Consider the following 26,357-nt stretch of genomic DNA (forward strand, 5'->3'; position numbering starts at 1 on the left):
CGGGTATCTGTCTTTTTATTTCATATAGTTTTGGTTTATGTGTAACATTTCGTGTTTTAATGAGAAGACCGACTATGACATATGAGGGAATGAAAAGAGACGATGATGAACGTGAATGTCTAAAACTTGTTTCGAACATCTAATATGCTAAACATGGTTTTTAGTCGTGAGCATGCATTCTTATATAATATTGAAACTCTTTTAGGTTAATCCGTTAGTCAAACTTGTGCTTAAAACTCTTTAAACCAAAAAACGAGAATGCTTGTGTCATTACTTTGAAAGTGTAACGACCGGTTTTTGTAAATACTAGTATCCTGGTCGCTTAATTTTTCTATAAATTGAAAACCACACCCACCGATATAGTTAGAACATTAATAAGACTACCAACCGTAGTTTTTTAGTTAGACCTTGAAACAAACTTGATTTGTGATTTTGACAGTTTCATCTGTTTTTAACCGAAGCATGAACACCTCTAGCTAGTAATATATTAACATATCCTTTTTTTTTTTTCTAATAATTTGCTGAAATATTAAACTCCCATATCTAATTCATGTGTTAAAAATAATAGTATGGATAATTGTATATTATAGATTAAAAATTGAGTATATTTGGTTTTATTATATTTTGGCTAAGTAAATATTTGAAGAGCAAAAGAGCATTAATAATGGGACTCGACCCTCAACTGTTTGAAGATGGACACATTTTTACAAATCTTGATACCGATAGACTACAACCCACACTTTGATTGTTTTGGTAAATAAATAAGTTGAGTAAAAAGTTACATAACGAGACTGTTTATTGCACTTAAAAGTAAAAGGTATATATGTTCACAAAGGAAACCAAACGTCTTGATTTCTTCCATAATTTCATGGATCAAGACACCTTTGTAATTAAATATCTTATTGTTTTGAGCTTTCCTAATATACCAACACGACACAAGGAGGATATCTTGCATCATTTCTTTCTCCTTTTGTCACACATAGTAGTTTTATTATAGCTCAAAAATATACTTAACGGAGAAAACATAAATATCTGCCAAACCATATCCGATATTATGTATGAAGTAAACAGATGTTCCGCTGTTTAAGGGTATTCTTCACAAGAAATTTTGTTCTACATAACTATATTAGTCGTTTATAAATGTACATACATGAACAAGAAATTTCACTCGATTAGTTAAAACAAACAGACATGAACAAAGCCTTCGTTCGTTCGATTGTGTTTGTGAACGTTCGATAATGTGTTCATAAACGCTTGTTCATGCTCATTTGTATATGTTTGTTCATGAAAGTGTTTTTTGTACATCTATTTATGTTATGTAAACATTTGTTACCTCTAACATAGAATAGTAATAATATTTTCACCTTGTTTTCGCATTGTTTCTATTTCCTTCCTCTTTGTTCACGTTGATGAATACATCAGCCACAATCTCTAGACTCCACTGATTTGACTTGTGTTCGTGAACACGTTCATTTTCTTAATGAACAACACACAAAGATAAAACCTCGTTTTGTATGTGTTCGTGAACACATTAATTTCTTAACAAACGAACATGAATAAGACCTTATTCGTGTTCGTTTTGTTAGTTTGCAGCCCTACAAGCAGTGTCGTAGAAATCGCTAGCCGCTAGTTGGGCGGTAGGGTTGGGACTAGCGATTAATCGGATCGAACTTTAATTTTCAGTTTATACACGCACACATTATTATATGTAATTTTTCAATTTTATACATACATAAACACATGTTGGCCGGAATATCACTGGAAAGTCGGAAACCATTGATTTTTTATGGAATCTCACAGGAAACCGCCAGTTTTGATAAAAATTTCATCAGAAAAAGCCAAGTCCGATTAATCATGATTTTGGCCGGATTTGACATTGTCTGATTAGCACAAAATTAATTAGTAAGGTAGAGACTAGCGAATAATCGACGCATAGTCGAGATTTTCTGTTATAGATGTCCGTTTAAAAAAATAAATATAAATAATAAAAACATCTAAATATCCATGGGTCCGAATCGGAGCTCCATATTCGTTTACCCCAACTATAAAAACCAGATCTTCCTACACAGATCTTCTTCTTCACCCATTTTTCTCGATCGTAACGATAATAATCTATTACTCAGGTCAGTCAATTATTATTATTATTTTATTATTATCCAATTTGTTCATCAGATTTTGATCTACGATTTGTGATTATGCATTTAATTACCTGCTCAAATTCGTACGGAATTGATGATTAATCGTGAAATTTATACAATTAGGGTTCCGATCTCGTTTAATTTGAGTTAGATACGTTAGAATAATGATTTAGACTCAATCTGCTTGATGAATTGAATTAGAATTGGAAAATTAGGTTTGATTTTGACTCCATGCATGTATTTGTGTGTTTTTGAGTGTGGATCGGTTATTATTTAGCTCAAGCTTAAGGCTCGTTTATTAATTAGTTTATTTATATGCCTTTATAATGATATATATATCCATATATATATCATTACAGAACTCATAAATTATTTAAGAACTTGAAGGAACCATTGAAAACAAACGTTTTTTATAAATTTTTTTGCATGTTAGTGTTATTTGAGTGTAGTTTTATCATTTTTTTATATCTATATTTACTATTACAATTTTGAAAATTAGTTTTATACATATCTATGTTTTTTTTACACATATGTAAATTTGTTAGTACATAAATTTTACACATATGTAAACTTGTGATTAATATATGTAATAAAATTTTTTATATAAAATATGATAAAACGACTCTTAAATAATGTTAATATATAAAAAAAATTTAAAAAATGTTTGGTTGTTATGAGTTCCTAAGAGTTCTTAACTTTTTTAGAGTTCTTAAATGATTTTATTTATAATTTTTCTAATATATATTATATGGAAAATTAGGTTTAATTTGAGGAGCTTCATGCATGTATTTGTGTATTTGATTGTGGATCGATTTTTATGTAACATATATAAGCCTAAATTTGCCAATTGTGTGTATTCGGATCATGAGAAAGTTAATTAATTTTATTCATAAATATCATCATGCATTTATACACAATGTAACAATTTTACATTCAAGTTAGAAAACTGGCTGTAGTTTTAGACTGGTGAGCAGGCTTTGTTTCGGTTTTTATCCATAACCGAAACCGATAGCCGATTTTTGGTTTTTGGGAAATCCAGAACCAAAACCGATAACTGATATCAGTTTGGTTATTTTGGTTAGTATGTCGGTTTTCAGCTTGGTTCAGTTAATAGACTGGTTATTAACATAATGAAATGGAGGTATAAAAGCTAGAGTATTTGCCATTTGTTCTTATTCAGATCATGAAAAACACGCTAGTTTAATTTATGAAAGAAGTCGTCCGGTTTAATCTTATTACTGATGAACAAACATTATACATGCATACACAATGTTACATTCAAATTAGAAAAAAAAAATACTTGTAGTTGTAGTTTATGCATGCATCTAGGGGTGTTTAAATTCCGTTAAACCGATGGAACCGCCCAAAAGTGAAGCAAGTGGGCTGGTTTGAATAGGATGTGGTTCTCGGTTCTGTTCTGACGGTTTGGAATATGGAACTAACCGTTAACATTTATTGTTATCATTACTTTCATTTTATGAGTTTACCGTTATGAATATGTATATATTCATTAACTGTTTTTGGAAAAAAAATTTAATAATGTGGTCGAGCCAACCAACCCAATCAGTTTGGTTTTTCCGTTTTTTCGAAATCTTAAGTAGCAATTCAGTTCAAAATGGTTGCCAAAACTGTCCGAGCCGGCCTGTGAACACTCCTAGACGTATCGATGCATCTTTAAATTAATGATTCTTTGTTTGGTAGCCAATCTTTATTACCCTCTTACACCACTAAGTCTCTAAAAAATATCTTAATTTTAGGCTGTTATAGTATCAAACAATCAATAATCTTATATGATTGCGTATCATACACAATATCGCATTCAAAATTTAGAAACTTTTTTTGTAGTTTCAGCCGATGCATATATCTTTGTTTGGCAGCCAAATACACTTTTTATAAAGTCTTACACAGTCTAAACAACAAAATTTTTAAAAAATTAGGTTGTTATAATATTAAGTTAATGTTGAGTTAAAAAGGGCTTCTTGTTAGTGTTATATCATTGGATTCGACGTGTAGATATGATGATTATATAAATCTGGTGCCTTTTCTAACTAATTTTATTGTTGTAAAATATTATTTCAGGGCTTGTTGGAAAATGGCTGAACAAATTAAGCAGCAAGCAGCTTTCGTCAAGATCAACCAGCTTCGTCCTGGTGCTTTTGGTCTTAACCTAACTGTAAAAGTGGTTAGCTCAAAAGCAATAACCACACGAGGTCGCAACGGAACTCAAGGTCGTAACATGCGTCTTGCTGAATGTTTGGTTGGTGATGAAACTGGAATCCTTGTTTTCACTGCTAGAAATGATCAAGGTATGATTTACTTAAATCACTTTCCATAAAAAAATATTGTAATCAGTTGTTACATTTACTTGAAAAGATTTGTAAAGCCAATGTTTTAAAAGCCGGTTTTTTGCTTGAATCGGGTTGGACTAAAAAATGGTACCGCCGGTTGAAGGTTCAACCGGGGTGAATAGTTTACATTGTAATCTCAAATAAATGCAACTTTGATTCAAATAATAATCCAAAAGTATATGATTCCATAATAAAATATAATCCAAAAGTTAATCTATAATTAAAAAATAATACCAAAGCACTCTATTTTCAAATAATAATCCAAAAGTTTATTCGGTTTTCAAATAAAAATCCAAATGTTAGGTTAAAAGTAAACTTTTGAAAATATGGGCCGCAAAATATAAAAAATTTCTTGGGCTTAAAACCGATATTTTAGAAAAAAAACCGTTGGCTTGATGTTCTAGCAAACCGCCCAAAAATACCGGTTTGATATGCCGGTGTTACCGATTCAACCGGCTGGTACTAACTGGCTTTTAAAACCCTGTGTAAAACTATCTCCATATTTATGAATGAAATGTAATGAAACAAAAATATTTAAATTGTCAGTTGACGCGATGAAGGAGGGTAGCACTGTAATTTTGCGAAATGCGAAAATCGACATGTACAGAGGGTCAATGAGACTTGCGGTTGACAAATGGGGCCGTTTTGAAGTTACCGAACCTGCTGATTTTTCTGTTAAGGAAGAAAATAATTTGTCACTTATCGAGTTTGAGCTTATCACCGTTGAAGAGTGAGAAATTACCGTTTTGCCCTTGCGTTCGCCCTCAAATCTAAACAATATGTGTTCCTGTGTTATAGGGCGGTTTATTTACAACTTTTAATTTAGAGTCTGGTAGTAGTACTTAAAAGTGTTTGTTTTGGATTAATTATGAAATGAGAAATAGCCTTTTGAGACCATATAAGTTGAAAGTTATTGTTGTTTATTTATTTTACCCTTTGTTTTGATTTGTTTTTAAGCATGATTTTACATGATTAAAATCTAATTAAAAAGTGTGAGGCGCTCCGAGATGTTTAGGTCTGGAAAGCAAAGGCGAGAGCTTCATGTACACGAGTTGTTGCTCGATGTACAACCCAATAAGCTTTATGTACAATCAAAAGTTGCATCGTTCTGGTCTATTTTACGTATAAGCCTTTTAATCTAGTTAAACAGTCTAAAGGCTTTGAGATGATTTTACGCGGTTTTGAGGCCTTTTAAAACTAAGGGTCTCGTGAGTTTTTCGGTAACAGATTTTGATGGTTAGCCAACAAAACTGCATATTGAATGTGATAACTTGTTTTGATATAAGTTGCATGACAATCCGGCAAAGAATGTATTAACTGTAAAGTGATTATGACGTTATTCGGTTTTTCGGTTTTAAGGCTGTGTGATGTGGAGGCTCTAAAGAGGCTTTAAGATGAAAAAAAGTTGTCACGTTTGGTCATATAGACTTGTTAGAAAGGTCTCCATAGAGATTGTTGTCAGAGTTTATGGTGCTTTACGTAAAAATGGTTGGAAATATAAAAAGCCCCCCACACACAAAAGGGGCTTGCGGCCAGTACCCGTCCACGCCCAAAGGGCTAAAGCCCCTTCCAACACCCTATGTTGTGTTGTTGGGGCGCTAAGTATGATGTGACATGTGGAGTGTTGTGGGTTTGATTCGCACAATACATAAACTAAGGTTGTTTTAATTAGTTAGTTGAATCGATATAGTGGTTTGTTTGATAATTGGTTATCCGGTTTTCAAGATATTCCAATTAGTGAATTGAATTGATAGAGTGTCCGGTTTGATGACAATCGGTACGGTTTTCAAATCATTAACTATAACATTTAACATGATGGAATTTTGTTTTACACTCGTAACATAGTTAAATATATTAAAAAGAAATGTTATATATAGATAACGTGATATCTATTCTGATCGATGACTCGTTTTCGACTTCTATCATGATAAAAAATGAAAATGTTGATTTGTATTCAAAAAAATATTTTTCATTTTTGTTAATCTTGAATAGTATTAAGTTGACACAAAATCAAAGAACAGCTATCATATGGCAATTATTTTTGTTATTTAATCGTTATTTATCACGTTTGTAAAGCAAATACAAAAAAACCCATTATAGTTTGCAAAGATGATTAATATTGGACAAGATTTATTTGTCATGAGAATATATATACACACGTATATTTGAATACCGCAATATAATTTTCTCGCTGCAGCATCACGCGTGTTTCCTATTAGTATATCCAAATACACATAAGTTTATGGTAAATTAGCAATTACAATAACCATTCATAAAATCTGTACGTCAACCGTAATGAATCAACAACAATTAGCATCGCCATTTCGGTTACGATGTAATGACTAGATACAAATGGACCGGGGATGATGTATATCAACCGTTGTATAGATACATACGATCTTTCGTATCCTTTCTTCAAATATATAATGTTCTCAACTTGTATGTGTGCTACATAGTAAGTTAACCCTAAGGTCTATTACATTAATGCTGTAAAAAGAATTATTTTTAGTGAATTGGTAAAAATAGATGTAAAAGAATCGTGGTTAGTTTAGTTGCATCCATCATTTGAAGACGGCCAATTTTTAATACTAGGTTGACTTGAGGAACCGGTGAAAACAGGTTCATAAAATAGTATAGTTTTACAAACATTGTTTTCACGCCCTGCTTGCGGTGCACGCATATAATGTATATATGTGTGAACCCTCGGGTGGGCAAAAACAAAATTGCACTAATTTTGACGTTATTTTACCAATATCGTGAAAATAACGTTAAAAGTGGCGGAAGGTTAATCAGGCATCATGTGGTGGCGTTGATAGCCGAAAGACAAGGGTACATGCACCAATCGGTCGGTGTCCCGATGGTTGATTGTTATGTGTCTTATGTCCAAGGCTTCATGCAAAACTACTATTGAGCCGAGGGTCTCACCGGAAGCAGCCTCTCTATCCCTATGGGGTAGAGGTAAGGCTGTCTACATCTTACCCTCCTCAGACCCTACTATAGCTTTGCTATTGGTGGGATATACTGAGTACGATGATGATTACAAACATTGTTTTCGGTGAGATAAATAAACTATTCTATATAAAAAAATCATTAGATACCGGTAACCTGAATCACTATACGCCAAATCACTTTAGGCGTTTTATAGCGAGATGACCATCAAGCTCATCGAATGGCCCGCTTAGATCATGTGGTATTTCGGGTTAATATTTTCATTTTTCCGGAATTTGGCGTTTTATAGCGAGATGACCATCAAGCTCATCGAATGACCTTCTTTATTAAATTAATATAAACAAAATATACTACATGGTGTGTACGGTTCAGTTCGGTTTCCGGGTTATTAGTATTATTTGGTTAGTTTGTCGGTTTTTGGTCCCGTTGGGTTGATTTTGGTTCATAACGAAAATCCAACTTGGGCTAAAACTTTTGCTTAGAAGTAAATAACAAAGATGCATAAACACATGCAATGAATGTGTAAATAAGTGAAAGTATAAATAATGAAATGGTAGTACAAACTATAAAACAAGATATACATGAAATTTAGGTATACAAGTTAGAAAAAAATGAAAATATAATGTTTACCTTTAGTTAACCGAAGGTAAAAAAATAACGATGACCAACTTTCGATTAGTTTCGGTTAACAGAACAGTTCGGTTACTGCTCACTCTTACATGTACCGAATATTCGAATAACCATACAAGTTATTCTTCCAAAACTGTAAGGGGGTCTTACATCAATCCATCAAAACTCCATGACCATTTTTATATTATTATTCAAACATCCAAAATACCCCCAAACGACATCGTTTAAGCCACTCTACCCGCCCAAATTGAATAATAATAATAATAATAAACAAGTCAACAATAAATAATAAGCTGACCGTTTCACCTCTCTCTCTTTAAACGCTCCATAATACGCTCCCATAACAAAAAACCCTAAATTCAGTCAAACTCTGTTCAACTAATTCACCGTAAATCCATCACAATATTTCAATTCAACACCTGATTACCGCTCGATTATCATCCTGTTCAATACCCAGTTCTCAGTTTTCCGGAATTTGTTCCTAGTTTTGCGAATATTGAAATCTGAATTTAACCTCATAAACCCTAGTTTTTTTCAAATTCTGTTTGTGAATCGTTAAACTACTTCAATTGAACACTTAGTTCTTGTTCGATCATCTTCTTGTTCAATACCCTGTTCCTAGTTTTCCGGAATTTGTTCCCAGTTTTGCGAATTTTGGAAACTGAATTTGAACACAAAAACCCTAATTCACCGTAAATTGATCATAATAGTTCAATTAAACAGCTGGGTCTTGTCTGATTAACATCTTGTTCAATACCCTGTTTCTAGTTTTACGGAATTTGTTCCCAGTTTTGCGAATTTTGAAAACTGAATTTGCTCACACAAACCCTAATTTATTCAAATTCTGTTGGTAAATCATCACAATACTTCAATTGAACAGTTAATTCGCGTTCGATCATCTTCTTTTTCAATACCCTGTTCCCAATTTTGTGGATTTTGTTCCCAATTTTGCGAATTTTGTAAACCGAAGTTAACCCAAAAACCCTAATTTTCTTCAAAATATGTTCAATTAAACATCTGGGTCTTGTTCGATTAACATCTTGTTCAATACCCTGTTCCCAATTTTACGGATTTTGAAAACTGAATTTGAGCTCAAAAACCCTAAATTCTGTTCATAAACCCTAAATTTGATCAAAATATTTCAATTAAACAACTGGGTTTTGTTCAATCAATATCAATTTCAGTTTCCCGTTCTCAATTTTACAAATTTCAAAATTTGAAAAAAGTTAATGAAATGTCGAAATTGACACCGGGATCGCTGTCGAAGCTGTTAGACGGAATGAATTCAGGTGTGAAACCCACAAGTGAACACCGGAATACACTTTTACAAGTTACCGATATAATGCCGGTTGATCTTGATGAGAAAGACCTCTGGCCGAAACAGGGGTTTTGCGTTAAAGTTTCGGACTCGTCTCATTCGGTTTACGTGAGTTTACCTGCTGATTTAGTTCTGAGTAATCAAATCCAGCTTGGACAGTTTGTGTTTGTGGAAAAATTAGAGCCCGGTTCGCCTGTTCCGGTCGCTAAAGGTGTGAAACCGGTCCCAGGCCGCCAAGTGTTCGTTGGAATGCCTGAACCATTACCCGGGTTTAATGGAAAGGGGGAGATTGTTAATAAAAAGGTAGTCGAGAATCTTGATCGTGTATCGAGTTTAAATCCAAAATTTTGTACTCCGAAAAGGGGTTCTTGGGTTGCAGATCAAAAGGTTAACCATGACGTTTGTGCTTCGCCTGCGAAAGTTAGGTCTTCGATGAATATGAATATGAATATGAATTTGAATCCAAACGGGAAGTTGTCGGGTTCTAGGAGAAGTTCTTGGGTTATAGGACCGAAAAGCGGACATGGGATTTGTGAAAAATCAACTCATTTTAATAAGAATATGAATTTAAACACGAAGGTATCGGGTTCAAGAAGAAGTTCTTGGGTTATAGGACCAAAAAGAGAGCATGGGATTTGTGAATCGTCAACGCCTTTTGATCATTGTACGCCTGCGAAAAAATGTTGTTCGGTTATTACTGAAAGTCCTGTGATTGTTAATAAAAGCTGTGTTTCATCTTCTATGGTAAAGATGTTAAGAAGTCCTAATTCAGCTGTAGGTACACCACCTCTCTCTTTGTTAAGTTTTTTTTTTTTTTTTTTAAGTTGTAGAGGCTTGTAGTTTAAATCTTGACATGCCTAATTCTGGTGGTTGTACATGTGTTATGTGTATGCTTTTTTTATATTAATGGCAAATTTCAATATTTTAGAAAAAAAATCACATTTTTTTTCTCATTTTTAACAACCAACTTCACTATTTATCACTGTCTTTAGCAACCAACCTTATTTTGATATTAATGGTTAAATCAAAAATAAAAAAATAAAAAAATAAAAATAAATGGTTAAATTGTTGAAATCTTGACATGCCTAATTCTGGTTGTACATGTGTATGTTTTTTTATATTAATGGCAAATTGCAAGATTTAGAAAAAAAATCACATTTTTTTTTCTCATTTTTAACAATCAACTTTATTATTTATCACTGTCTTTAGCAACCAACCTTATTTTGATTTTATTGGCAAATTATTGATGAACAGTTCACGAACATAAATAAGCATAAGTGAACAAAAAAAAAATTATTTTCTATTAATATGCAAACGAACATAAATACTGGACATAAATGAACATAAATAAACGAAAATAAATGAACGATCAAAACATGTGTTCATATTCGTTCGTTTAATTTATCAAACACAATTTTAATTGTTCATGTTTGTTCGTTTATTTAATAAATGAACGTAAACGAACTTCTCGTCTAACGGTTCACGAATAGTTCACCGAAGGTTTGGTTCACTAGTTGATGTTATGACACTCGCTGCATCGATGTCATATATGCTAAAACAACTGCTTTAAAAAAATTATTAAATGACAAATAAGGGGCTATGTCACATTTACATGCACACAAAATCTTGATTAAGATGTCGTATACTCGTATCAACAGTTTTCGAAAATGATCAAAAAACGCTTTAGTACGCTTATCAAGGTCACAAGCAAGACATGAAATCTTGATCATGAGAATTTGTTCAGATAATTAAGTTTCTTAAGTGATCCTTTTATTTTAATAATTTGCAGGAAAAATTAATGTCACACCATCAAGTTCGCAGAGCACACGAGTATTGTCTACTCCTCGTTCATCTCCGAAAACCAGTTTATCGTTTAACTTGCCACAAAAGCTTAGCTTACTGGGAAAGGTAACTTCAAGTTTTTTTTTGTCTTTTATATAAATTTTATTAATTTTTTAAAAAAACTTTTATGAATGAGTAATGATAATGATGCATTTTAGGAAGCCGTACAACAACAAGAAAGAGCGCAGAAAATTGCCCATCAGTCACTTAGAAACGCCTCAGCAACCGAAACTCTTGTTTGGTCTCTCAAGTATGATTATCTGAACATGTTCTTTGTTATGTACAAGTGGCATTTCGACCCGTTTGCTAAATTATTAAATTTGATTGAAAAACCATTGTGTGTATATTTAACGAATACAACCTTTTAAATCACTTTATTATAATATTTACCTTTCATAAAGCGCGTTAGTAGGGGCTGGCAAATGTGACCCATTGGGTTGAATGGGTTGTAATAAAATGTATATAACGGGTCAAATTTAAAAAAAAATAATAATAATTGAAACGGGTTGACATTTCAAGAGGTTTTTTATTTTATTTTTTTTATGGTAGGAGAAAAACGTAGAAAACTTTTTAGTATTTTTTACTTTTTCAGTTTTTGATTTCTATTTCGAGTTATGATGTATTAATTATTTTTTTTTTGGATTTTTTGTTAAGGGGTTTCTGAAATCTCAACCCATTTTGACCCATTTAAAAAATCCCTCATTAAAAAATTCAAAAAAAAATTAAAAAATTATAACTCGAAATATAAATCAAAAACTAAAAAAGTAAAAGTACTAAAAAGTTTCATCCGTTTTTCTCGTTCCATAAAAAAACTCGAGAAATGTCAGCCCGTTTGGACCCGTTTCAATCATTTTCTTTTTTAGTTTGACCCATTCTGACCCATTATATACATTTTATTACAACGGACAACCCATTCAAGCCGTGGATCACATTTGCCACCCCTACGCGTTAGTTATTTATTAAACGCCTAAAAGGTGTTTTTAAAACTTTTAAATCCATTTTATGAAAGTAAGATTATTATTTAACAAAACAGATTTTGTAATATTTTTGGTGCATTACATATTTATAAAAACTAAAAAAAAGTGCCGAAAAAAACGTGCTAACGGGTCGGGTCGCTCGTCTTGCTGCATCTAACATCAAGTTTTTATAAAAATTGCAGGACTTTATCTGCTTTGACCAAGTCAGCTAACTTGGATGATCCGACCGATGGTTTTGAGCAGTTTCTTGACTTCCATAACCAAATCGTTCAAGCGATAACCAACATGGTGTCAATGAAAGCCGCAACCGAAACAGCTAACAAAGAGTTAAAAGACACTCAGATCTTGCATGATACCATCCGGAAATACCCATTACACACAAGTCAACAAAAGTCAACAGTCATGGGTAAAAAGTCAACTTCACCGGGTAGTTTGACCGAGACGATAAAACTCGGGAAGCAGATTGAGAAAGAGGCTGGAAACTGGTTGATGGAGTTCTTGGAAAAGTCAATGGAAAAGGGTATGAAAAAGTCAAACTTAGGCGGTAAGAGAGTGCCTCGGTTAGTTTTGAAAAAGGTTGTGACTTGGGTGGAAACCGAACAATGTGATTCTAGTAAGAGGCCGGTGCATCCGAAAGCCGTAGATATTGCTAGGAAACTGAGGATCAAATTAAGGAGTTCTTGAATATTTTGTGTACATTGATGTTTGATACAATAACCGAAAAAAGTGATGTTTTTTTTACATGGCAAAAAAGTTACTTGCTGGTTTAACCTGTGCTTATATTTTCAGTAAACTTGACTAATGACTATATTATAAATTTATTTTCTTTATCAAATCTTGACCAACCGGTTTTTGAGTAGGGGTACAGGCAGTTGAGAAGCTTGGACATATACGTCAAATTCATAAACTAGAGGGGGGTGGCCCAAAATTTCGGTCGAAAACGGGTAAATTTACACTATGTATAAAAATTTTCGGCTGGAAAATGATAAATTTACACTACCGAGCATAAAAACGGAGGGGTCGGGCTCAAAATTTCGGTCGGAAACATGTAAATTTACACCGTGTATAAAACTTTCCGGCCGAAAAAGGATAAATTTACTCTACTGAGCGAAAAACGAAGGGAGCCGGGCTCAAAATTTCGGTCGGAAACGGGTAAATTTACATTAAGTGTAAAAATATTGGGCCGAAAAGGACAAATTTACACCACCGAACCGGAAAACGGAAGGGGCAGGGGCCACCCCTAGCCCCAACTAAGCTACGCCACTGGGTACAAACGAGCGAAGCTGCTTGCGAGCTTCTCAAAATTGATATATAAAAAGCTCGAAATGAGCCGAACTATATTGAGCTTGAGTCGAGGTCGAGTCTCATATAAAGCTCGTTTACTTGTCAACCCCTAGCTCGAGCCATGTATGGTAAGATCGTGTAGGCTTGTCATTGAGCCTTAACAAGCATGGTCTATATGAAAGTTTTATCACTATTGAACTTCTAACTTCTATGTATTAGTTTCACACTACATAGCCGAGCTCGAGCTTCAGAAAATAAGCTCGAAATAAGCCGAGCTCTCTACTTTTGAGACATGGTGTAGTTGTGAGATATTGTTCCGGTTTTCAAAACATTGATGATAAATTTCTAATTAATATAATTTATCAATTAGAAACAAGAATAATATTGTTCAGATACAGAATGCCATTAATAACCTCAAAACTGCTAGGCAAAAAAAATATTTAAATAAAATATGCGTTTGCCGGGAGTCGAACCCGGGTCTATTGCTTGGAAGGCAATTATCCTAACCGTTGGACTACAAACGCTGCTAGTATTTGTTTAAAATTAAAAATCTTATATTAGTGCTCATGTTTTTAATTTTATTATTATTATTATTATTATTGCCCTGCTTAAAATTTTCTTTTTTACTATTATAGATACATGAAAACTTGTAATGAGTCCGAGTTCATGTGTCTGACTCGTCTTTTGGGCTTGTGCCGTGTTCAGATTCTTGTTGGTCAATTAGCAAATACGACTCATTTACGGCCCCTAATTTCATAAGCTATGGATAAAATCCCCTTTACTCAAAGTCCAAATCACTTCAAAGTTAAATACTTGGTGAACTTTAGTAGAAAAAAAACTAAAACGTGAACTTTATGATAATTCATTTTATTAAAATATATGAATAATAAAGAAAACATAACAACATATTTCATTAAAAAGTAGTGTCTTACGTCGACATAATATGTTCGCTCTCCTATCACATGGTTTCACCCACAAACATAATACATATTATTATCCCACCATCACAAAAGCATCCAATCACCACGAACCACCAATTAGCACGGCGGAGCGGGGAGGCTACATTTAACGGGTAACCCGACCGCAAGCACCGGGTCAATTCCTAAAGAAGGCAAAATACTCGAGTTCCTATACGAACACAAACATTTAATGTCAGCCCCCTCAACCGCTTTGCAACACTCGGGTGTGGGGTCCACTGGGTCTGGGTTCGTCACTGACGGCTTGCACGCCACCAACCCGTCCTCGGTCATGTTGCATATTTCCAACGCGCCAATCGCAACCGCTAACGCCAACACCAAAACTACCACAACTTGAGCCTTTGCTACCATTTTAGTAAGTTTTAATATCACTATATGTTATATGATTATTATGTTGTCACAAGTTGTAAAATAAGTTGTATACTTAAAGGGCTTAAAGTAGGGCCCAAATTAATAAGACCCGTGAAGGAGGAATAGTTTATGTTTACTATTTTTATTATTATTATTATTAACTATTAAGTCACGGGTTGTGTGTGGGCCGTAATATGGGCTGATGTCAAGCCATGTGGTTTTGTGTGTTAAAACTAAAAAACCAAATAGGGGCCCACCCAAGATTGTGATAAGATGACTCATGAGCAGTGTTGTAAAAATCCCGACTAGTAACCGATTAGTCTCCACTTTATTGATTAATTTTGGGCTAGTCGGCCAAGTAATCGGTCAACGGTAAAATCCGGCCAAAATCGGCGGTTTCCGGTCAAATCAGGCCAACATTGGCGGCTTCCGGCAAGATTTCGAACAAAAACAACAGTTTCCGGTGAGATTCCGACTAAATTGGCCGTTTTCCGCTGGAGATTTCAGCAAAAACCCCCCGGTTTCAAGCGAGATTCCAGCCAAAATATGTTTGTGTATGTATAAAACTTAAAACTACAAATAAAATGTGTGCATGTCTATATAAAACTGAAAATTATACATTAAAGTCTGATCCGATTAATCTCGACTAATCCCGATTAATCGCTAGTCCCCTCCCTACCGCCCGACTAGCGATTTTTACAACACTGCTCATGAGTCATGTGTTGGGTAAGTAGGAGTTAAAAGTTAAAGTTAAAACTAGGGGTGCACCTACCAACACGGTTCCTGAAAATACCATTAAACGGGTACATGTCGAAAATGGGTTCGGGTTGGGTATGGTGGGTAAGACTCATTTGCTCACCCCTAACTGCTATGAACTAAAACATTAGTTATTTATAACTTTTCTAAGATAGCGCATTGGTAAAAAAAGTTTTAAGGGTATTTTCTGGCTTTTCGGTTTATTTAAAATGTGTTAAAAAACTGTAAAGTCTTTAGAAAATAAAAAATGTATCGTTAATTGTTGTAAAGACTATTGTACAACTATTGTGTATCGATTATTTAAATCTTAAGTATATATATATAAACGAAACATTTAAAAGTTTTTTGGTTGCTTCCCACCTCTTCAAACAATTTACACAAAAGTGAGAAACTGTTCAAATTAAATCATTCCATCAGTCCTTCTCTACCAATTGCCTTCCCAATTCATCAATATTTTGAGTTATTTGAACACCCTTTCTGTCATTTCCCGAGCCCCTTGCTCTAAACCCTCAATCAAAACAATCGGTGGCTCAAAGGCAAAAACCTAAAACGCTCAGAAAACGCTCGCAAAAAAAATGCTCAAAAACGGTCTTTGTGAAAAATTGATCGATTAACCATCAAAAACTGTTTTTTTTTCGGTGAACCAATGACTGATTGGATATGTATTGACGATTCCAAGATGTTTGGATGTGATTTCATGGATCGATTCGTGAAAAAATGGATTCGCGTACGTAATGTACGTTAAGGCATTATTGTATTTGATCTTTTCCCTTTTGATGCCGCTAACCAAGTGGCGGCACCAAACTTGTCTATACCATTTTGATTTTCTTTGTTATTATTGGTGGCATAGCGAACGTAACGAGAACCGACCTAACGTAAATTTTTGTTTACGTAGGAAATAGACTGAATTCGTGTAAACTCACTGAATCAACGTCCGAGACTGATAATGCTAGGGTTTTGATGCCATTTGTTTTTTTTTTAGTTCCGATCCCATAACGAATGTAACGAAAACCGGCCGCATGCCAATTTTCTTTTTTATTTTTTGTTTTAGTTCTGATACCGTAACGAACGAGAAAGAAACCGACAGTACCACCGTAACGAAAACCGACAAACTATCATTTTTGTTTTAGTATTGGTATCGTAAGAAACCGACTGGATTCACGTCGACTTATCATCTCAACGCTCGAGACCGACCACACTTGAGTTTTACCACCACCGTAAATTCCTAGTTTACAACATTTTGGGTACATTTTGGTATAAAGAATGTATTACATAAAAGAATGGAACACTGATTTTGAAAGAAAATAAGCAATATTTATTCGTGCATCTCAAACGTGTAATAATCATTTTGACTATAAATAAAATATTAGTTAAGTTTTAACCCTAAATTCATTATTTTAGGCTAGTTTTCTACTACCCGAAATTTCCAAATCCAGATGAGAAAACTAAAGTGAATCTAACCCATTTGTGAAACCCGAAAACCGAGAAAATCAAAACTGAATTGTTTTCAATAACTCAAAAAACGAATTTTAATGTGCACACCGTCATTTCCACAGTTCCCCTTAATGTTAAAATTTATATTATAACCTTAAAATCGCCAATTACAATCGGTACATAAAATCATATAAACTACTCTGGATTTAAAAACTATGCATAGACTACACGAGACGAAGGAAAAGTAGTAGATTCATATATGGTGAGCAAACGTCGCCTGATAAATATATAGAACCCTAGAGTTAAAACATCCGAGAACACATTTGGAAAACGAAGAAAACACAACAATCAAGGGTTCTACGCTTCTATCTAAAACACGAGTTAAAAAAAAAAAAAAAAACTACCAGCATTTGCATAATATGTTGCAGCCACACACTCTACAACCCCAGGATGCAATCAGGGTTCAAACCATAGCACCAACGGTTCATGGCTCACGGCTGACGGTTCATTGCTCACGGCTGACGGTTCACCAGTCTTAACCACCTCCACAGTTTGATCAACACCATCTACAACAACACTATCCGAAACTTTAAGTTTCTTTTTCTTTGGTTTATCTTTCGGTTTCGACACCCGAGACGGTTCCAGATCATTCTTTCTCTTCAACTTTGACTTTTTGGGAGTTTCTTCCTTTGACTTTAAAACTCCTGTTGTCACCATGGGTTCCGTCAATGTCACCGGAGGTGGAGGTGGTGGCGGGGTTGGTGGTGGGGGCGGCTTCTCGTAACTGATGGCGGCATCAAGGGCGTAGATGTACAGGGCGAGAGATGAAACGGTTTTGATTTTAGTAGCGGCTGAAGGTGATGACCAGTACCACCATTCTTTTTTTAAATGAGCGGTTTTAATCGTCTCTTCTAAAATAATAGTTGCTTGTACCATCTGGAAAATAAAGCAGGGTTAACATTTTAAGAAAATAATAATCACCATCTCTTTATTGTGTGTATATATATATGTATATGTATTTTGGAAGTGATTATGCGACATGTGAATAATCAAAATTAGATAAAACATTTGTAATAAAACATGTTCGGTACGATAGGATATAATGTATGTACATGTACCTCGGTTGTCTAGACTCTAGAGGTGTAATAATCAGATAAATTTTATAAATAAATACAGCTTTAAAATATAAGAAAATGATTGAAATGCAATATTTATTTATCTCTTTCAATATTCTAATTAAATAAAAATAAAATTCGTTCGTTTATGACCTATACATGCAAATCATGTGTAGTCGTGTAGATTATATTTACTATATATTAAACTCTTAAAAGTAAAAATTAAAAATACTAACAAATTAGTTTAATGGTTTTTTACATACATGACAGACGTATCATTTATGTAAGAAATAAAAGTTTTGAAAAATAAACCACAGAAGGAAAAATAAAACGGTTTTAAGTTTTTTTTTTGTTCTCGTAATAATTTAGTGTTTGTAATGAACCTCTGTATGTATATATTACTTTTTTTCCAAATTCATGGACAAATGCAAAGCTTTGCAAATAATTATTTAAAAAAAAGATGAAAAATACAAAACTCACCTCATTAATGGATTGGGCTGATTTTAGAAAAGCCCGCCAAGCACGTAATTTATCCGAGTCTACTCTTGAAGATCGGAAAGCATCTCTTGGAAGAGCGGTTTCAATATCAAATAAAATCATTTTAAGACACTGAATGATTTCAGCAACCCGGCTCGTCAATGGCCCAGAAGATAATGAAGGATTCTTTCCGGTTATACCCTCAGGGTTTGACCCGCCAGCCTCATACAATGACTTGTTTAAATTGACTCCGTGTTTGACTAGAAATGAAGCATTGTTACAGCAAAAGTGATCTCCCTGCATAAAAGACGAGCTCTCATTTGTCTTTTTAACCTCGAGGTTTGACCGGTCAACCTCAGATGGTGGCTCGTTTGACTTGACTCCCTGTTTGGCAAAGAATGTAGCTTCGTAACCGGGAGGGGGGCCTTCGGCAACAAATAATGACGGGTTTTTGTTTGACCCGACAAACCCGTTAGTCAAAGTCAACTGCTTCTCAAAACCCTCGCATCGATTATTGAGATATGTCGAGTGGAGTGACATTTTACCCCCTTGGATGATTCTATTATCGCCAAACGAACCGAATTTCTTTTCCAGTTCTGCCCTTGCATTGGTGCACCTATAAACCGATGACCGCAAGCAATTAACTTGCAAGTCAGCTTGACCATGAGGATTACTTAACTTACCCTTTTGCCACTTAATAATTTCTTCTTTCAATTCGCTCTCGCTTTCATCATCATCTCTTAACCATTCAACGAGAGCCTCGACTTCCGTATCGGATTCATAGCAAATCCAAGAATCAAATTCTTCAGATGAAGTATTAGAGGGTTCACACACTTCACCTTCACTTACTGGGCCCGATACAAACAGCCTCTCGGGCTTACCAAGAGTCCAGTACAGTCTCCCAGCCCAGTCCCGGCCCAAAAAGTTTCTTTTGATGTCGCAATTATCAATGCTTATGTATTCTCGAATTGCTGTCGAACTCAAAGCCTCGTCACACAAAAAGTGTAAAAGAGAAACCCTCTGCAAAAGATGATTATAAGTTTATTTTTAACGATTCAAGCATTTCAAAAGGACCCCTGAAAATATATTATTTCAAGATTTTCCTATTCTTTTTTTCAATATAATCGAACAATATTAGTATTATTGTAAGATTATCTTTCATGAAATCAAAATACAATCATAATGCATTAGATATCAAAACGCTTTGATGTTACAAGAAAATTTAAAAGTGCCAAATATAATGAGACACTTTTTCCATTTTCTTATAAAAAATGAATCCTTGAATTATGATTTCATAAACAAAATTATTACAATAATTATTGGGTCTTTGTATATAAAATTATAAATATTTCAAATCCATAGGAATCATGATTTCATGAACAGTTTAGGAGGTTCTTTACTTGTATGTGTTAAAAATATTATTACAATTCGTTTAGTATTTACAAAACTTATTATATGTTTCAATATATATGTTAACTTTGTTATCTGAATTAATTCTATCATCAAATTAAAAAAAACGTTGTTTCGACTTTAAAAGTCAAAGTTAGACAGGAAATATAGATAAAATGCAAGTAAAAACTAACCTCCTTCACTCCTAGTTCCCAGTACTCTGTTGACTCCATGTTATCTGCTAAATCGGCCAGTGCCTCTAAACCTCTTCGGGTAAAGTCTCTTTGACTTCTCTTTTCACTGGGTTGACTTAACAGCTGGGAGTCAAAATCGTCTTCTCGTGACATAGTTTGACCTTGACATTGACTTGTAATGAAGGAAATGCAAGGAGGGCAATACCAACTTGATTTTGGAATTCTTTGAAGTGGTGGATTTAAACAATACGTATGATACTCTGCATCGCATCTATCGCATAAAAGTAAAATGTGGTCGTTTTCGTCTTTTCCACATATTTTACAAATCCCTACTTCCCATGGAGCAACAAAAACTGTGGTCGAGATTGTTTCTGCAATCATCATATTTAGCTCGTTTTTTACTGCATCACATGAGGTGGGACCGTTCGTGTATTTGAGTATTGTGTTGACCAGAGTGAGAACCTGAAGGATGTAAATGATGTCTTACTAATTATTGGCGATTTGGAATAACTTCAATTTCCAATATATGAATAGTTACAACTAACCTCATGTTCATACCGATCTTCTAGCTGTTTTGAGATTTTACCAATCAATTCAAGATATTTATAGCTGTTCATATATTTTATTCGTAAATTTTGTAAAACCTGCCAAAAGACCAGTACATGTCAGATATCCATACATGTATTCAAAAAAAATGTAAATGTTTTTTTTTGGCATACCTCACGAACATCTTCAATGAAAGACTCATGTGAATCACCATAAGAGCCTGCATCTAATCTGAGGTCAATGCTCCTAAAATCCAACGGTCTAGAAACCATTTCAAGATATGCGTCATCATCAGATTCATTAACTTTCAAGAAAGATTCAGCCATGAGAATGAAAAAGAACTTGTTTTCATTTTGAGCAGCAACGGCACGTAGCACCAGTCGACACCTTTTCATGATAACATCTGATACCGTCCTTATAGCACGGCTTTCTTTTGTCTTCTTTTTAGTGAGTGGATTTTCGTGCTTCACTTTCTCAAGAACCTCAACAACAATTTTCTGTTATTGTTTCAGTTAAAAATCAGTTGTGAAATAAAAAATGGAGAGGTGGGAAAATAGGTGAGTTGGGTAGTGGGTCAAACGGATAAAATTGTTAGGGTGGCAATATGTGTTAGGTTCTGGTTGGTAACGCCCAACCCATTTAGTTAACTGGTTTTTTATTGGGCAGGTATTTAAACATGTGCAGTGGGTTGACCTTTTAAAGCAAACCCCAAGTTCCTAACCCGTTGCATCAAAAAATGATTATAAAGATTATACTGTTTCAGTAATAATCTTTCTTTTTTGGAAATTCAGGTTTTATGCATTAAAAGTACACTTTGGGTAGAACTTTCAACTCATTAGACCCGTACCCTTTTAAGTTAATTATTTTTATTCCACATTTTTGAACCGTCAAAGATAAAACCCAACCAAATCAGCCCATTCATAAAAAAACAGGGCGAAACTGCTACCTAAAAAAAAGGTCAACAAATTTTCAAAACATGAGGTCAAAGCACGAACCTTTGTGGGTCCCGCAGCATTACCCTTGTAGATATCTTTGCTTATGGACTTCAACAACATCTCCGTGGCCCACTCTGGTGGTCCTCTTTCCAAAGATTTTTTAACTCGGTTTCTTATTTTTGCTCCCACGTTTGTTGGTTGCTTTCTTATTGGTTCTAGAACCTTAATCCACTCGGGACATTTATCAGTTCTCTTTTTCTCAGTGGCAGAGTTGTTAATATTAAGATCTTTTTGATCTATGTTGAAGTCGACAATTTTACTCTTCACCGAAGAAAATACTTTCTTTGATGCCTCTGCTAGAACCTGAAAATAACAATAATTTGATTTTAGATAGTAAAAATTGACTGCAGAAACAGAAAACACAAATAATTAACATAAATATCCCACCATGTTATGTAATTTCTATCAGTTTTGGAGAATTTAAACAAGGATTTATATATGTGTTCTTAAAGTGAATGTGATATTGAATTTTGAGAATCAGATAATCAGCAACAATGAATAAGATGGAGACTAAAAGTGTTTCGCCTTCTTGAAATTAACGGATCAAGTGACAAATGACTAAAATGAGGGTGCATAAGTAATCGTCCACTTATCAAGTATTTACTGATAATGAGATTTTTTGCAGCTACATATCAAACTGAGTATTCAAAAACCTAACAATTTGACCCCTAAATAATCATGTAATTATAAGCAAAACTGCAGATACGACTTGATGTATCATATATGGTTACAAAAACTATATTATCACAGCTTACCTTTCTAAAATAAAATAATCTTTGCGAAACAGGGGTTATTAAAACACTTTAGTTGGCTTTCTACCCAATATGATCTGTATTCTGAGGCGGTTTTTGCCTGCCGGTTGATCGTTGGGAGGCGGTTTGGTGAGAGGCAGGACTGTCCTCTCAAAAAAAGGATTGATGAACAGTGGCCGGAATCTAGAAATGAAACCAAGACTTTATTTGGAACAGAAAACGAAAGCGATCAGCGATCGGACAGGACGGCGGGGGCAGTGGCAGCACGCCGCCCTGTCTATGGTTTCTCTCAAGTGGTGACGGCTAGTGTTCGGTTATTTGAGTGTGGTGCAGCGGAGACAATGGTAAATAGTGGATTGATATTATTGAAAGCTTCGGTTTCTATATATAAAGATCACAAAGAACACTAAAAACCTAATTGAGCCCATGGGCTCATACTAATAAACACTAGTCTGATAATGCAGTCCAATAGTTTTTTTATAATTTGAACCGCAACCCAAATCCGCCCGTTCATAAGTAAATGGATCAAAAATAACACAATGAAAGAAATGCTGATAAATCTTACCACTGCATCAGCCTCGATTGCAGCCATTCCCGTATGAGAACCACAAAGTGGGCCTCCGTTACCGCTTAAGCAAAGAAATATTTCATTAAATGCACGGCTCGTAACCTCCAAATCTTCAAAATTATCATCCATAGACAACAAAACCAAAATGTATCTCCTTGCTAGTTCTGGCCAAGTGATTTCATTAACAGGAAATATACCAATCTTTGACTTTTGGCCATGAACATTGACTTTGACCTCCATGTTTTTCTTCCTAACTCTTCTTGACTTTTCCATGACATTAAAAGGATCATTAACCACAACTTTTGATAGCATGTCTTCTACTAATATCTTCACCGTCGCCATATGAAAGTTTGATAACGGTGATTCACGACCATACACCCCAGGGGTAATTGTGTAACTTAAGCCATTAATCCATGGATTCAGTAACCCGTATTCCAGTTGTTGTCTAGAGAGAGGTGCCTCTTGCCCCAAAATGTTATGAAACCGCAAGAAAAACTCATACGCCTAAACAGATTTATAAAACTACAATTAAACAAGTAAAATAAAACAAAACAAGAAATTAAACTTTTGTAAATCATATATTCAGAAATTTTTGCTTATACTGAAATAATATAACTTTTGTAATTATGCTTGATAAGCCTTTTGTTTCTAAGAAAATTTTTAGCATTACGGACCAAAAGTATTTTGGGTTGGCCCGACCCGTTTTGTCCAATAAAATCAATGCAATGCGATACCTGGAGAACATTCCCAATTAAACTGGCAGGAAGATCTGAGGTAATTTTATTGCCTGGTGGGCCCACTCTTTTATTGTTTTCTCTGATACTATCTGAAACCTTTGGCAGTGAATGATATTTCCTTAAGACAGTGAAAAAACCGCTTCCAACAGTATGAGCAATCGAGTTTTGACACCTGGCATCCAAAGATTTATATCTATAACATGCGGAAACTTCTGGTAGCTTTTCTATGAGTTCTTGAACAAACTCTGCATCTAGACCAAATCTATCGGGCTGCAACCATCTCCTCAGCACCATACAAGAAAAGTCAAGCTGGTCAACAGTGAGTATTGACCTTGGGATGCTGTTAGTGTGACCAGCCAAACACCCAAATTTGTCCAATGAGTCAATACCATATGAACCATAGGAATGTTGACTTTCAACACTGTGGTTACAGCAAAAACTTAAAAACTTCAAATCTTGAAATATATGGCGGCATGAAAGTAACAAAGTTTCTAAAACCATTTGCCATGCAGATGATGGTGACCTCCCCTCAACTGAAATTTCACCAATTAAATCATCATTGGAGTTCTTAGAAGTCATGTATTGACTTTCGGTAGTCAAAGAGTTTGATTGATCAGAGGGCCCACATTTTGGTTTGTAGATTACTGTTGAAGCATTTGGGATTGATTGTTTTGAGCATGGATACCGGGTTACTTTGAATGACGCGCCACAATTACCTTTATCCAACACATTGCACACAAAAATGGACCCTGTAAGCTTATCGTGCCACATTGACTTGTAGCCAATAGGCCAGATATGGGAAGCGTTGTGAAATGGAGTTTGTGAGTCGATTTTTCCAATTGAGGTAATAAAGAAGTCTTCAAACTGAATTGGAAAACCATCCTGTGACAAATTTAACAATATAATCACATTACAATGTTAAAAGGTCGATTTAAATCAAAACTATTAAGATCAGGTTATGTTTTATCTTGAATTAGCGAAAAATAAAATAGCCTGTCAAAAACTATTTAATAATCAAAACCACATGGAAAAAGTTATAATATACAAAAAAGGTCAAAGGCGAAAGTATACTGTTATCTAATGACATTTGTCCAATAAAGAAGCAAACATCAGCAATTTAACCTTGTTTAACTGGTTATAATAACCAAAATAGCCCGACAAAAGACTTGTAATTAGTAAAACATAACGGAAAAAGTTGTACTTTACAAAAAGGACCAAAGGTGAAAGCATATTGTTCATTTGCCTAAAATAAAAATGTCACATCAACAAATTGGCCTTGCTCAACCAGTTATAATTACAAAAAATAACCTATCAAAAAACTTGTAATACCAAATTGGATAAAGAATAGTTATAATTACCAAAATGGGCCAAAGGTGGAAGTATATTGCAAGTGTATTAATGGCAGGCATAAGAGAATGTTAACAACAAACTTACCAGAAACGTTTCCGACCCATGGTTACCATTCTCAATGGGATCCACTTCAACTGCATTTCCACCATTAACGACCTTGCTCATCGACCTTGAAGAACTTTCCATATTTTTAGTAGCGCATAAGCCATTTTGCAGTAATCCAATGCTATCGTTTGTCTTAAATAAAAAGGAATCTGATAATAATCCAAGATAATGAGCAACTTTTGGCATTGAATCAAATTTACTTCCATCCGGGGCACAGTAAACTGGAACAGTTTTGCACATTCTTTCTGAATACTTAAATTTAACACGCCAACCATCTCCTAATACGCCTCTTTTATCAGATACATAATCTTTGAGTGCTTGTAAATACACTAGGTGAGCATTTTGTGTTGCAATATCAAGATTCAACTGTGCAACTTGCATATCTGTATGAGTATTTGGAGAAGTTAAGGTACATTGAACTAACGGATTATTAAATGTTTCCTGCATTCTTTAGAAAGAAAAAGAAATGGGAAGTTAGAATTTATATAAAGCAAGTTACTGAACAATTCTAATCCAACGCAACAAGTAACATCTAATGTATTTGTGAAGTTTCTACATAAATCAGACGCATCGCGGATTCATGTCGGGCCGGTGGCATTATTAAAGAATTAATGGTATAAAAATGACATCACACTGGGGAAAAATGGTTATAAATTAACAGGACAGTATGTGTGCAGGCCATACAAGTCTTCAACCTTTTTCCATTATGTATACGGTTTCATTTATACAAATTGGCCAAGTTGGATGACAAAAATGCCCTTTATTTTATTGAAAAGACGAGGTGTCAAAACGTTATACGTAAACATTATTATTTTTTTAAAATATATATATATGGGCATTTTTGTACCTTTGATCAACAAACATGTTTTGGAAGGAACTAGTATAAAGTTATAAATAAAAACTTCATACATACTTAGGTGGTCTTAATGAACGATAGTTTAATACATAGGTGGCTTCCATATATTATCCCAAAAACAAATCAACCGTCGTGTATTATTGTTGTAAAAGATGCCATGAGCATGAAACATATGCATATAGTTTAACTATTAATTCAAAATATTATTACTAACACTTCATCTTAAGTCATCATAATTTGGTTTGCATCTTATTGGTTCATGCATACTA

At 34.3% G+C, this 26,357-nt stretch overlaps 3 protein-coding genes and 1 non-coding gene across 4 annotated transcripts; 2 read left to right on the forward strand and 2 right to left on the reverse strand.

Annotated features, from left to right (window-relative positions):
- Positions 1–3,900: 3,900 nt before the first annotated feature.
- Positions 3,901–5,487, forward strand: LOC143614231 (uncharacterized protein At4g28440-like). Its single transcript, XM_077087730.1, has 2 exons — positions 3,901–4,444; positions 5,033–5,487. The coding sequence occupies exons 1-2, from the start codon at positions 4,231–4,233 to the stop codon at positions 5,218–5,220; spliced, it is 402 nt and encodes a 133-aa protein (XP_076943845.1). The 5' UTR covers positions 3,901–4,230; the 3' UTR covers positions 5,221–5,487.
- Positions 5,488–9,299: 3,812 nt separating this feature from the next.
- Positions 9,300–12,891, forward strand: LOC143614229 (uncharacterized). The gene is made up of 4 exons (XM_077087728.1): positions 9,300–10,161; positions 11,173–11,291; positions 11,384–11,475; positions 12,385–12,891. The coding sequence occupies exons 1-4, from the start codon at positions 9,300–9,302 to the stop codon at positions 12,884–12,886; spliced, it is 1,575 nt and encodes a 524-aa protein (XP_076943843.1). The 3' UTR covers positions 12,887–12,891.
- A 1,047-nt stretch (positions 12,892–13,938) lies between these two features.
- TRNAG-UCC (transfer RNA glycine (anticodon UCC)) lies at positions 13,939–14,010 on the reverse strand. Its single transcript has one exon. It is a non-coding gene; the product is annotated as a tRNA-Gly (tRNA).
- A 3,182-nt stretch (positions 14,011–17,192) lies between these two features.
- Positions 17,193–25,829, reverse strand: LOC143614236 (methyl-CpG-binding domain-containing protein 9-like). The gene is made up of 9 exons (XM_077087734.1): positions 25,212–25,829; positions 23,775–24,659; positions 23,038–23,544; positions 21,721–22,023; positions 20,899–21,222; positions 20,725–20,823; positions 20,180–20,641; positions 18,600–19,616; positions 17,193–17,940 (listed from the first exon to the last, which is right to left on the reverse strand). Exons 1-9 carry the CDS (start codon positions 25,677–25,679, stop codon positions 17,461–17,463), a joined length of 4,545 nt encoding a protein of 1,514 aa, XP_076943849.1. The 5' UTR covers positions 25,680–25,829; the 3' UTR covers positions 17,193–17,460.
- Between the last annotated feature and the right edge of the window lie 528 nt (positions 25,830–26,357).

This window comes from Bidens hawaiensis, unplaced genomic scaffold, assembly GCF_021521415.1.
Source record: "Bidens hawaiensis isolate Kalapana, Puna unplaced genomic scaffold, B.hawaiensis_p1.1 tig00039387_1, whole genome shotgun sequence".
NCBI lineage: Eukaryota > Viridiplantae > Streptophyta > Magnoliopsida > Asterales > Asteraceae > Bidens > Bidens hawaiensis.

What these genes read in the sequence shown, in the direction of transcription:
- LOC143614229 (XM_077087728.1), top strand. Translation starts at nt 9,300, where the DNA reads ATGTCGAAATTGACACCGGGATCGCTGTCGAAGCTGTTAGACGGAATG. An exon ending in AAGTCCTAATTCAGCTGTAG is followed by an intron (nt 10,162 to 11,172) that starts GTACACCACCTC and finishes AATAATTTGCAG; the next exon opens with GAAAAATTAATGTCACACCA. An exon ending in ACTCTTGTTTGGTCTCTCAA is followed by an intron (nt 11,476 to 12,384) that starts GTATGATTATCT and finishes TAAAAATTGCAG; the next exon opens with GACTTTATCTGCTTTGACCA.
- LOC143614231 (XM_077087730.1), top strand. Translation starts at nt 4,231, where the DNA reads ATGGCTGAACAAATTAAGCAGCAAGCAGCTTTCGTCAAGATCAACCAG. An exon ending in CACTGCTAGAAATGATCAAG is followed by an intron (nt 4,445 to 5,032) that starts GTATGATTTACT and finishes TTAAATTGTCAG; the next exon opens with TTGACGCGATGAAGGAGGGT.
- LOC143614236 (XM_077087734.1), bottom strand. Translation starts at nt 25,679, where the DNA reads ATGCAGGAAACATTTAATAATCCGTTAGTTCAATGTACCTTAACTTCT. An exon ending in TAATTGGGAATGTTCTCCAG is followed by an intron (nt 23,545 to 23,774) that starts GTATCGCATTGC and finishes AAATCTGTTTAG; the next exon opens with GCGTATGAGTTTTTCTTGCG. An exon ending in GGGAACTAGGAGTGAAGGAG is followed by an intron (nt 19,617 to 20,179) that starts GTTAGTTTTTAC and finishes CATCTTTTGCAG; the next exon opens with AGGGTTTCTCTTTTACACTT.